This window comes from Ambystoma mexicanum, chromosome 7q (genome assembly GCF_040938575.1).
Source record: "Ambystoma mexicanum isolate Mex_15411 chromosome 7q, UKY_AmexF1_1, whole genome shotgun sequence".
In the NCBI taxonomy this organism is placed as follows: Eukaryota; Metazoa; Chordata; class Amphibia; order Caudata; family Ambystomatidae; genus Ambystoma; species Ambystoma mexicanum.
Window position 1 is genome coordinate 1,126,695,546 of NC_090941.1, and position 13,449 is coordinate 1,126,708,994.

Consider the following 13,449-nt stretch of genomic DNA (forward strand, 5'->3'; position numbering starts at 1 on the left):
TAAAGTTTGATCATCAAAGTTATGTCATCATTTGAATACAAATTGGCACTATTGTTTACCTATTGTTCTATTTTATTTGAGAAATCAACACAGCCCACATGAGATTGTGACAATGTGTAGGCTACACTCAGCGCTCTCACCTGTACGCATAGCATCAGATGCACATAAATCAGTAGAGATTCTTGGTGAGGAGTTTAGGGAATACCTTAGAGCTTTAACCAAAAGTGTCAGACTTATATCTTCACAGGTTGTATCTTCTCATCATCAGTCTACAGGAGAAAGCGGAAAATAATCCAATGATCTACACCCGCCGCACTTGCTCCCCGTGGATCTGGTGTACATTTGCACCTTTATGCGATAATGATATGAGCAGTGTTTCCGCAGGTCGCACTGTGTGATTTTCTCAACTCTGTTTGCTGTGAAGATGGAGGGCAGCAAGAGCTGGGTCCACCTCAGTGATGTACAAAGGGATACTGGCACCCCTCCACCGGCACAGGAACAGGCTCAAAGTTAAGTATGCCCTAAGGATTCGCTGTTCATTCCAGTAGAAAAGTGGGGAGCAAACGAAGACCAGTGATTCTTATTTTCTAAGGATAAAGGGAACATTTGGGTTTAAATTGAATATTAGGATGGTTGATTATATGTTTTTCTCATCCTCCTTGTTATTCTGTTCAGGTTTTGTTGACAGTATGGATGTTAATGTCTTTAACTTGTCTAGTATTGTAGGAGTTGACAAAATACTATGCAAATCACAAAGAAGTGTTGACTTCATGAGCAACAATGATGATGTAAATTCAGAACCGAAAGTAGATGTGTATGGTTTTGCAGCAGATAATGTATCGTACAGCCACATGAGCAAAGTGTGGAGAGAGCGATATGTAGGATTTTGCTACATCTGCTCCCGTATTCACCATGCTTCTGGTGTCCCTAAGATATTTATTCCAGACGAAATAGAAGTTTCAAGGGAAGTCAGCCACAGCATCTATTTTACCTGTTGATGAAGAATGTTCAGTTACATATCATAAGGAGCAGAAGAATTAGTGTTGTATGCAAACATTCCAGTTACATTTAAAACGGTCCATCATAACGAACAACCAATGGGAGCAAGGGGTGAAGAGTTTCAGAGCCAGAGGTATGAGGGAATTCTCAGAAGAAGGGGTGCAACAAGTAAATCAAGAGTGTGGAAATGTATGGAAGAAATATCTGAAGTATTTGACATGGCTCAAGGAGCCAGAGAAACCTTTTAAGCTTCAGCAAATTACACATTTTTCTCCTTGTTTTAAGGGTGATGGCACAGTGCCTGTTGGCACAAATGAGAACTGCAGCCCCATGCTTCGTATGACTGATCTGGATGGAGGTTCAGCTGAGCTTCTTGATGTGTTTTGGTCTTTCAGAGAATTCAGTTACAGAAAATTGCCTCCCGCCTGGCGAGGTGTGTGCAGTCTCACTACACTACATGCGTATGTCCTTGTTATTCCTGAGAAACATTTAGTACTTGCCTGCTCAATGCCCAAAGACACATCTGTTCCCCCTTTGTCCCCTATGGCCATTGCGTCCCCTGTGTCATCATGCATGGACAACGCAATGACTTTGCCTGATCATAAAGAAGAGGAACCATTACAATAGACCAAGCGGTCCAACTATATTTCGGCAACATCTTAAAAAGCTCTGATGGACATTCCTGAGCAGTATCGTCTGTTCAGCCGGACAGAAAGGTTTTCCTCGCTCCTTGCCCCTTGTGTCCAAGCTATTGCAAGTGCAAAGTGGCTCCAGGTGACTCACTACGAACATTTGTTGTTTATAAATTCCTTTGAGTCAGATTTTAATGCAATTAAAGTAGAACTACATCCCCAAGGCTCTTCGCCTTGCAGAATAGATACATCCTCAACCTCCCAACAGCTATGGAGGGGGGGTGTGACAGAAGATTGGGAGTTCTTGCTGTACATTTGAGATCTCCAAATGATTCGGAGAATGATGCACTTGAGATCAGATAGATTGCGCCAATTATGTAGTGTTATTCTTTTGAGTGAATATTTTTTATGATTTTTGAATTGTTTTGAGGTTTTTACCACTCAGCGTTCAAATCGGACATTTTCATAATGATGTATCTTAACACAGTCCATTCATGTTGTCTTTAGCACTTACACTCTGATTACTCTTCAACAATAAATGGGCTACCTCGCCCGAATTTTCAAAAGTTCTGTAATTTCTCTTTTGCAAGCTCTTGTGAGTGGTGTAATTGTTGGTCATCAAATCAAATCATAGTTTTTTATGCTTAAATTCAGCATTGTTGCCCTCTATTGGTTTATCATAGAGGTATGTGCATCCAATGCTAATGTAATCAGAGTCAACAAGATGATTTAAGCACCTCTATTGTATACCATAGAGGGCTGTTTGATAACAATAGAAAATTGTCCTCGACACGTGTTTCCCCGCTGAGTGGGACAAATGATTCAGAGAATGGAAATCTAACTCAGACAATTGCTGCTTTGCATTCGCTTAGGGTGGTCATGGAGAATGAAGCAGGAATGACAAATGACCTTGTTTGGACTCTCTTTTTCTTGGGTGCCATCTTGGATGAGCCCAGCTATCAACATTTCTATGCCAAATTTGGCCTTTTTCCTTATTATGCTTGCTCCTGTCAAATGCTCTTATGATGTTGTTCTTCCCACATACCGAAAGCAGCTGCCATGATGACTGTGACCCTGCCCAAAGCTAGACCCACTAACATTTCATATAACATGGGTACTCAGACTGAAGCTTTCTTGTGTCCTCCACAAAAGTGGGATGATTGTGAGAGCAGCGGGTTGCTTGCGAAAGTGGTGGGGGGATGAATTGGATTTGTTCAGCGGAGCAGTATGCCCATATTGTGACCGATGTAAGGTTTTATTTCCCTGAGAAGATTGTTTAAAGGAACAAGAAATGTGTGTACTAGTCAAAGTATTAACTAAAGTTAGGAATGTTGGGATGGTAAATAAAGGTTCCAATGAGAAAGAGGGGTTCACGTGGCTCGTGCCATATTGGAGACTTGAGGGTTGGGGATATTGATGTGATGCTGCCATTTTATATGTATCTAGTGTGGTTAATCAGAAAGGGATATGTGTTACTTTTAAGGGTTAATTTGTATTTAAGTTGATACATTTTAGAATCCCACATGCGCAGCAACATAAATGTCAAAACTGCTGATGCAACATAAATGCAATGTAGATATGGAGTGCCACGTAGTGCTTGAGAGTTGGGCAACAAGGAGCTTTATATGCACACGCGAGAAAAGAGATTTGCCATGAAAGAAACCACTGTGAAGTGACGAGGTAGTCAAAGTCCAAATTCTGAACAGCCGTAGTGTGAAAACCGCGGGGCAGATTTGGACCAAATGAGAAACAATTTTGGAAAAAAACCTTTATATATATTGGTGTTGGTGCTTTACAGCAGAGAGGCTTAGAGGTTTTTCAGAAATGAAAAGTCACCTTTTTTTGTTGTTGCTCAATTTGAGTGATTCCCGCGATATTACTGAGAGAAGCTGCAAAAAAAAAGAACTCAAACTGTTTAGAGGAGGAAAAAGGATGCCATCACTCTTTGAATAGTCTAATAGCGTTCTTGACTTCAGAAAGAGACTCAAAACTCTTCTGTTTATGTAGTCACTCCTGTAGAGAAGGAGCCAAGTACCACCATCTCAAGCTGCGCCCCCATGCTGCCCATATGTTGGGAATCAGAAATTGAGACATGTGGAATGCCAGGGAAAATGCCTGTACCTCAAAGATTCCTAGAAGCAAGGTATTCACTAAGGAAACCATATATGCATTCACGAAAATATGATGGCCATGAATGAAATCCCAGAGGAATTGTGAAAACAAGTGAAAAGAAGACTGGTGACGTCATGCGAAACAAGACTGATGCACCCAGAAAAGATGCAGAGGCGAAAAGACATAAACATTCTATGAGAAATGAGGAGGAGGTGTTAAAGATGAGCAACATTTCGGGCTCGAGATGAAGATGCTCATGCTATAGAAATACTGAAGATAATGTAAAGTCATTTTACAATTGTACAGATGCAGTAACGCAAGCAGACAAAGTGATCATAAGGCTGGCTATGTAGTGAATAGACTGCGGCGATGCACTAACGTATATACACAGGAATGTATGGAATATGGATGTTCCACAACGCACTTTGGCAGAGCTTGGATCCCGTGGATAGAAATGCTTTTCAGTGTGGCGCAGTTCGAAAACAGCTAATGGCGGAGGAAGAATTCAAGAAAGGCTTGGCTGGCCCAGCACCAAGAAGTCGAGGACACTGTGAGTCTGGTTGTTCATTCAGTAGTTGCAAACATGAGAAAAGAACAAGCCCCTGTCTGAGGTGGGGTGGAAGAACACTGAAGACGTCAGAGGTTCATCATTTAAGAGAATTAAATGCAGCAAAAAGCTCAGAAACTTGCTCTCCAGTCACATGGTCAGATGAAAATAGACATTGGGTCGAGCTACACCTAAACCAAGAGACAAAGTATATCTATACTCCCTTTTATTCTCAGGCACGGAGAACATTTACAAGGTCATGTTCAAAGACTAATTGACTGGTAGACGGCAAGAGGATGGATGTCAAACTAATTGGGTGGGAAGCTATGGTCAAGTCCAATTGATTGTAGTGTAATTTATGACGACATAGATGACATTAAGGCTTAGTTGCCCACCTGATGTTAGAGACCCAATCACTTCCCCTGTCAAGTAAGGAACATATACTTAGATGTACCCTTTAAGCCTAGACGTTCCCAAGTAGGTTTTTGTAGTTTGCCACGTAGGATGACGTCATTGATGATCAGTTTTTACTACTTGCACTGTGTTTTTTATGCAACGATCAGAGCGAAAGCGAGCGTACGTCCTGTGATGTCCGTTGAAACTCCCTGTTTCAGACAATTGCAAACAAAACATATTAACTTTTGCCAACTTCCTGAGGCGGTTAGATTATTGATGTTTAAGCAACTTCTGCATTCCATTCTATCTCAAAGTATTGCCAACTCACCTTAAAGGGTGCTGTGGGTACACAGGTTCACTCCTAAGGGAACACTGATTGTTTTGAACGACAGTGCTTACATGGGCTGGCCGTAGGCCTATATAAAAACCAATAGCAATCACATCAGGCTAGAGTTTGGGAGTGGAAAAGAAACCCCATGTGAAGATTGGATTTGGGGGTGGGTTGGGGAGCAAGTTACAGGTAGAAAATGTTTGGTTTATCATTGGAAGACTGTGGGAATCTCACGAGATTACAGAGGCAAAGCTGCAAGACACACTCAGGATTGGTTTTGCATCACACAAATCGGTGAGTGATAAGGGGTAATGGGAGAGGATTAGTTAGGGAAAAAACATATTGCCTTGAGTGAGGGACCTGTAAAAAAGAAGGGGAGCACATGTTGAGTGCATATAAGGTTGTGGAAGACCTTTTAATTCACACATTTTTTGTTAGCAAAATATCAGCTAAATCCGTCCTGCAAGTCAAATGTTATTAGGTATTAATTTTTCCAGTTTCCTATGGCACTAGATACACACCTTAACCATAGAGTGGAGTCTGCTGCACAATAATATATATTTGTGGCTTGTTAATGTTATCAGAAACTGTAAGTGCCCCCACCCTCCTAAATACAAATTCTGGACACACCACTGATCATGCCAGCACCATCCCATCTGGTGGCCATGAACCACATGAGAAATACCTACAAAACAACACCACTGGCCAAGTCCCTTAGCGAAAGCTGGATAAGGCAAGGACCCCAAAAATGGCAACGTAAAAGAAATATGCTTTATATTAAACACTCCACTTGGTGCAAAATGAGTGCTGAAATGTTCACAAACATAATTGAAAACATCATGACATGCAGTTATTGCGTGATCACATATTGGGATTAGTTTTATTATAGTTTGTCTTTTAAGGGCAATATGAGTTATAGATCAAAAGCAAACCCTTTGCAATGCTTTAAATCACCTTCTAAAAAATCAATATATAAATATCTGCAATCAAACAATCAGTGATGAGTAACAATCCTGAAGCGATATGGACATGGCGACATGTGAGTAACAATCCTGACGCGATATGGACATGGCGACATGTGAGTAACAATCCTGACGCGATATGGACATGGCGACATGTGAGTAACAATCCTGAAGCGATATGGACATGGCGACATGTGAGTAACAATCCTGACGCGATATGGACATGGCGACATGTGAGTAGCAATCCAGAAGCGATATGGACATGGCGACATGTGAGTAACAATCCTGACGCGATATGGACATGGCGACATGTGAGTAACAATCCTGAAGCGATATGGACATGGCGACATGTGAGTAACAATCCAGAAGCGATATGGACATGGCGACATGTGAGTAACAATCCTGAAGCGATATGGACATGGCAGCATGAACAGAGAACACTGAGGAATCAACATGCAGGTGTTACAACTTGTCTTTTACATGGCCAAAGTATGTGGTTATTGCACATTCGTTTCTTTACATGCAACAAGGCAGAATACACTATCATAATCTATGACAGAATATTTGGTTTGATTAACTCTCTTAATATCTTTTGATTCTTTAATCACACAGCCTGCGTCGCTCACAGCTGCTATCACACATTCCTTGTCTAGGCATAAGACAGGCAACTTGAATGTGCCGCACATCCAGAACGTGCATCCCAGGGCTAGCACCAAGACAAGGTGTCCACCTATTTTCAAGAGCGATGACATATCTTTCACAACCTTGCAGAAGCCGTCCACGTCTGTGCACACAAGTTCCAGAAATGATGTTGAGAACACACAGTCAACTTGAGCCGGAAGCTTCGGAGCAACTGGATGATCTTCATTGGCTTCACATTTTATAAACTTTGTAATCTTCCCTCTCAGGCTTTCTTCTTTCTCAATCCCTATTTCTCTGTGGAAACAAATGCAACATATAGGTTGGCCGATATGTAGACAAGTCAATGTTTACTTAACATGCAGTAAAATCAGCTTCTACCAAGAATGGGGTTTCCCTTCTTCTCATCATACAAGTAGAGCTCTCTGTGATGCATCTGCATTAGTAATGACTTTGCATATCACTTTCCAGTCAATGTGAAATATCATTATGACTTTGCTGGTGCAGTAATAACATGCCGGTAATTTCACTTACCGACACGTTACTGCACCAGCAAAGTGCAAGTTTGCCAGTGGGGCAAAAATAGTCAGTATTACTAGGACAGGTACTACCAGTGCCGACAATACCGGCAAATCATGGAATGGGGATTTACAACTGTTGCCGGCACTAGTAATCCAGCGGTAACACCGCCGGAACATGTGACTATAACAGTAATACAGTTTGGTGGCATCTGAGCAGATTTACCACCCAGATAGCACCAATTTCGTAATAGGCGATTAACAATATACTGTGTTTGCCCAACTTCTTTGTGTATGATATGCCAGAACACTGTTTCGCTTGTGTATGCATTTTTAGATGTTTTTTGTTGAGAGAACAGATGTTTTGTTCAGGGATCAGCAGTAAAAGTAACCAAAGTCTTTGGAGAAATCCTGCAGCATGTGCCTTGCAATAGAGGGAATCATAATGCCTGACTATTTGATGGGCCACAAAAGATACATTGGGCCTAATTACTCGCTTGCCGGTGCCATTGTACCTGGACCGGCAAACTCTGAGTTGTGCTGGCGGGTGCCTTTCATTCCACCAGTTCGACATATGCATGGTCTATACACCAGCACACATTAATGTGCACATTTATTAGACACAGGCTTACGAGTTGCGCAGTGCAGTAAAAATGCAATGGTAATACCGTTACCACGGCATTACCTCACAGCCCAACTACAGGTTTGGGAGTAAGGTGGAGGAAAAACCTCCAGCAAGAAGCTGGAGGTAATTCTACCACCTTACTGCCCAAAATCGGCAAATTAGGCAGTACTATCGCCGGCGGTTATACAGCCGACATTCCCCATGGAGTCCTAAGGACTCCAATTAATGGGGACTAATACCGTTGATTAAGTGTTGGTATTGGTAATACCGTTTGGTGGTATCACTGCAGATTTACCGCAGAGATACCCCCACATTTATAATAAGACACATTTAGGTCTAAATACCACCTTTCTATTGCAGTGACTTGAACGCAAACTGCCATATTGAGCCGCAGTTTATGCAAGCAGGAGAACCTGTGGGCAAGCCATTACTCGAAGTTCTGGTGTTTGGAGGAAGCACCAGTAGCTCCATCATTTTGCTGTTGGGAGGCTTCCTCTGATACCCACAGGCTCCCAAAACCTGACGCAGGACTCACAGACCTCTCCTTCGTCATACCCAGTTGAGGTAGCACAGGACATCAGCTAAAAGCAGGGGTGCAATCTGTGAGCTACCCCCCTTCACTCTAAGTGGCACAGCCAGCAGAGAGGTCATGTTTCCTCATCATATTCCCAGTTACTCAACCCACCTCCCTTCATTGGCCAGTCCCTCGCCCCCTTCCTCGTTCCAATTCCTATTGCTCTTTCTCATCACATTCCCTTTTCAATTTCCTCTTTTCATTGCCACATTCTCACCCCTCTCCCTCATTTATTTCCTCATCCATATCCCTCTTCTCAGTCCTTGTCTTTATCACAGTCCCCCTTCCTCTTCCTTGTCCCATTCTGTCTTCCTCATACTTGTCTCTCTGCCTCTTCCAGCTTCCTTTTTCCTCCACCAGGTTCCTCTCCCTCTTCTCCTTCCCTCTTCATTGGTCCAGTCATTCCTCAAACCCCCCCCAGTTCCCTCTTGCTGCTCTGCAGACTTGCCCCCTTTTCCCAATCCCTGTTTCTTGTCCCAGTCCCTCTTCTTCTTCCTCACCCTTGTCCCTCTTCCTTGTCCTAGTCCATCTTTTGCTCGTCCCAGTACAAACTCCTCCTTCCTCCTTTTCATCACAGTCCATGTTTTTCCTCCTCATCTCAATCTTCTATCTAATCTTGGGACCAGTCTCTCTTCATCTTTGTTATCCAGGTCTCTCTTGCATGTGCAAGTCCCTCTTCCTTCTTCCCCACTTTCACTTCCCAGTCTCTCTCCTTTTTCCTCAAACCCATCCCTTCTCCTCATCTATGACCCTCCTTCTCATCTATGTCCTCATTCATCTTCCCCATCCCAGTCCCCCTTCCTTGTCCCAGTCATCTATGCTTATGATTGCCCTAGTCCTACTTCCACTTTTTTAAAAAAAAATTTTATTACTTGTATATAATCAAAAATCAGATTTTTACAAGAACTGGTTCCACTCGAAGCGAATACCCTTTGCATAGCGGATAGTTTTACAGTAGTATGAATCACAGTCTCAAGTTTCTATAAGTGAGGAATCGACGTCCGTGCTAATTTTTATCTTTTCGATTGCAAATTCCAGAAGTCTTTTCGCCGTTGATAATGCGGTTCCACCAGATGTCTTCATTACCCGCAAATGAGGTGGCTGTCAGAGAACTGAAGTAAGCGATTCTGGGTTGGTGCAAAGCAGGGCAGCACATCAGTAGATGCCTTACCGATTCAGTCTGTTCAGAATTTTGTCAAAGTCTGCAGGTTTTTTCCTTTGATCCCGTTCTGATCGCTAGAATTTCTTGCGTCGGTAACACGTTCAAACGGGCTTTCAAAAAGGTTCTCATAAGAGATTTACTGGGGTATCTTTTGCAGTAAGCCATTGGTTCTTTCAGCTTATTTGTATTCATTGGCAGGTGGACTAGAAGTTTGTTAGAAGTCGCTTTGTCAATGGTGGTGATCCAGTCCCAACAATCCAGTTTGGTTTTAATCCTGGTTGGGTTGTTCATCAGTTCTTCTTCCGTACAGGCAATGAAGTGGAGTTTTTGTTTTTGTTCCATGGCCCACTTATTCTTAAAGCGGTTATTGCCTTTTCCAATTTCTTCAGCTATCATGTGATAGATTTTCAGGCTATCTGGATGGATGACTTTCCTGTATAGCTGTAGACTACTGTGGTCCACCACTGCTTTCAGGGATATGAGGCCAAGTTCTCGTCTGATCTGCGCTACCGGTGTAGAATTAGGTAGTCCCAGAACTGCTCTCCAAATTAAACCTTCAAGTCTTAACCAGAGATGTGAGGGAATTGACGGTGTGGCATCTATGCCATACGTCAGAGAAGGAATGATTTTTGCCTTGTAGAAACTGATCGCTGGTTGAAGTGAAAATTTGCCATATTTTCGATCAACTGCTCTTAGTTGGGCGGCTAGGTTTTTTGCCTTGGCCCAAAGAGTAGCTTGCATGTTCCGGGATTTCTTTGTGGTATCGAGTTGGACTCCTAGGTATTTAAATGAGTCAACCACTTCGATTTTTGTCTCGTTGAGGTGCCATCGAAAATGATCTTTCTTTTTGCTCCCTGGTTTTTGCAAGATCATTATTTTTGTTTTGGATTTATTGATCTCGAGGTTATTGTCAATGATGTAAATTGAGAGATTATTAAGTTGATGTTGCAGACCGACCTGGGTTAGATCAAGTAGGATCAGGTCGTCCGCGTACAGAAGTCTGGGAACCCTTGTAGAGCCTATTTTTGGAGGAAAAGACCTTATCTGTTCCTGGCTGTCTTTGAAGTCTCCGAGGAAGGATATAAACAGGGCGGGGGCTAAGGGGCAACCTTGCTTCACTCCTCGAGAGGTCGGTATAGACTTCGAAATAAGGCCTTGATTGTTTAGCGGACCTTTATGCTGGTATTCGTGTGAAGACTGATTATAGGTTCCAAAATGCTTTCTGGGCAATGCCATGTCCTCAGTTTCGACCACAATTTTGACCTGTCCACTCTGTCAAAAGCTTGGGACAGGTCGACGAATGCTAGAAAAATCCGAGGTGCTCCTGTCAAAACTCTTTCCTTCAGTACATTCAAACACATTATGTTGACACTGGTGCTCGCATTTTTTTGAAATCCTGTTTGCAGGGGATCGAAGCACATAGAGGCAGAAGCCCATTTCTGGAAATGTAACAGAAGGATTGAGGCGAACACCTTCCCGATGACGTCGAGAAGGGCTATTGGCCGATAGTTCAGGGGGTCCTCTCTTGCTCCTTTCTTAAAGATCGGGATGATCACAGCATTCGTCCATGAGTCCGGAATCGTTCTTCTTTCTTTGCAGAGTTTGAAAATTGAGCTGATGAGGATCGACCACTCGTCCGGATGTTGTTTTAAATCACAGTTCCCGAGGCCATCGGGCCCGGGCGCTCTTGATGACTTCAATTTCAAGATTATAGACTTGATGTCGTTAATGTCAGTCTGGTCCACCCAGGTTGAGACCTCTGTATGCTTTGTTTCTTCGTCGTAACGTTCTGCTGAATGAAATAAGTTCAAGAAATGGGCGACCCATTTTTCTTCCGGTACTGGATTTATCATGTGCGAGTTTGAGAATTTATTCGATTTATAGATAAGTGACTAGAAGTCGCAGGATTTTTTGTTTGAGAGGGCCTTCAGCATCTCTTCGGCGTCCAATTGATATAAGAGACTTCTTTCGTTTCTCAGCCATTGCTTGAAGTTTCTTGTTTCTACTTTGAGGGCTTCCCAATCTATTGGTAGGTTCGAAGATACTGCCACTCTTTTCAATTTTCTTAGGAGTTTCCGTTTAGCAACCAAGGTTGCGTTATACTTATGGGTGTGTTGTATACTTTGGGTATTGGTAGTCTTCCCAGGTTTTTTGAAAGCCAGCAGAAGTGGAATATAGCTCGATCTGGCCACTCCGTTTTGTAGTGCGGGATCTGATGTTAGGCTGACAAATTGTTCTGTTAGCTTATGAATATCTGGAGCGATCATTCGAAGACGGGTTTGTTGCGAATTCGTCTCGATTTGAGTTTCGTAAGTTTGCAAAATGGTCCCTTTAGTTCTGCAGGTCAGATTCAGTAGATTATGATCACTGTACTTCGTTTTAATGACATTAAATGAGACTAGGTTGGAGTACACAGGATCAGAAACAAAGATGTAATCCAGGGTGGCTGATGACGTGCCACGTTCCCAAGTTGGTATCAAGGCTTCTGAATCTGTTATAGTAGCTGAGTTGAGGAGATTTCGGGATTTCATAGTGGCGCTCCATGCGAAACCCCTATCTAAAGCAGAGCAATTGATGAGGTCTTGTCTTTCTGGAGCGTTAACTATAAAGCAGTTCGCGTTGAGGTCACCGCAGATCACAATTTTAGAGGATTTGTATTTGATAGTGATTTCGTCAATTATAGTAGACACTTTCTCACACATGTTCACAGTAGAGGTCTTTTGGGGGTTCCAGTAGACGTTAATAATTGCTACCGAATCCTGTATTCTGGGCTTAGTTGACAGAGTTTTAGAGTTCCATGTGGTCAGAATAGCCAGGATTTCATAGCAACGGGTAATGACTTTTGTGATGGTTATACCGGAACCAATGCGGGTAGCTGTTAATAGTCCCGACGAAGGATGACCCAATGGTCCTTTAGAAGCTGGAGATATTTCTATGCAATAACTATCAAGGGCCGGTTTTTCACATAACCACGTTTCTTGAAGGCATATAGTATCATAGGGACTCAGATCCTGACTGTCAGACTTGATGAGATGAACGTGGCCTCTAGTGTTCCATGAAGCTATGTTTATGGTTTTTCTCAAGGGTAGTTGCTGAGATGATTTGGATGTAAATGACGTCACCTTTACATCCCCCGGTGGTTGCTATCTCTTTACCCCTGGAGTCAGGACACTGCGGAACCAATTCCATTTGTTTTTCTTGGCTGTTATTTCGGGCTCAATCGGGGTCTGCCTTGTGATTTTACTTGAGATTCTCACGTTCGGCAAAACCTCTTTGCTGTCTTGATTTCTCAACCGTAAGGTTGGGGAATGTCCATGGTACCTTTCGGAATTGTATTTTTGTCTGCGGTCTTCTCTGTGCTCTACTCTCTCAACTCTCCTTGGAGTTAGTCTTCGGCGTGCTGTTGCAAAGCGTCCTTCTGCTGGTGATCTGTTATTTGTGGAGCACTTTTTAGATGGTGATGTTGGACTTCTGCCCCTTCTCACTGATCTATAGAGGTCTTCTGTGCGTGACTTAAATCTATAGTTTTTTTTCAGAGATGCTCTGTAGCTGTCTTTTGACAGTTCTTTAAAGTTCGAGGAGGGCATCTCGTAAAGGTTAAAGCCCAATAGGGCTAGTTCAGCAAATATGTCATGTTGTAATTCATCCAAAGCAGATTTTTTAATATGTAGATAGGCCTTCGCTTGGTTCTTTCTGTGGTATGGTTCGATCAGAATAAAATCGGCCGATTGTAGGTTCTGTAGAGTTTTTACCTTTTTGAGTGTTCTCAAAACCGTATTTCAATTTAAAATCATGTAACGGTCATTGGAGGTTTTTTGTTCGATTTTAAACAGACGGGTCGGAGGTAGAGACTCCCTGCTTAAATTGACTTGATTCTCCAGTCCGCGTCTCGATGCACTCGGATTCAGGTTGGTTTGGCTTAATACAGGTAATGATGCTGTTTATTGATTTG

General features: G+C 42.6%; 1 protein-coding gene across 1 annotated transcript in view; it reads right to left on the reverse strand.

Moving 5' to 3' along the window:
- Nucleotides 1-5,774: 5,774 nt before the first annotated feature.
- The window catches only part of LOC138528280 (nicotinamide N-methyltransferase-like), a 202,933-nt gene continuing 195,258 nt past the window's right edge, over nt 5,775-13,449 (reverse strand). Inside the window, exon 3 of the mRNA XM_069639742.1 lies at nt 5,775-6,915. Coding sequence (XP_069495843.1) covers nt 6,477-6,915 — 439 coding nt within the window. The 3' untranslated portion in view covers nt 5,775-6,476. The remainder of the gene's footprint in view (nt 6,916-13,449) is intronic.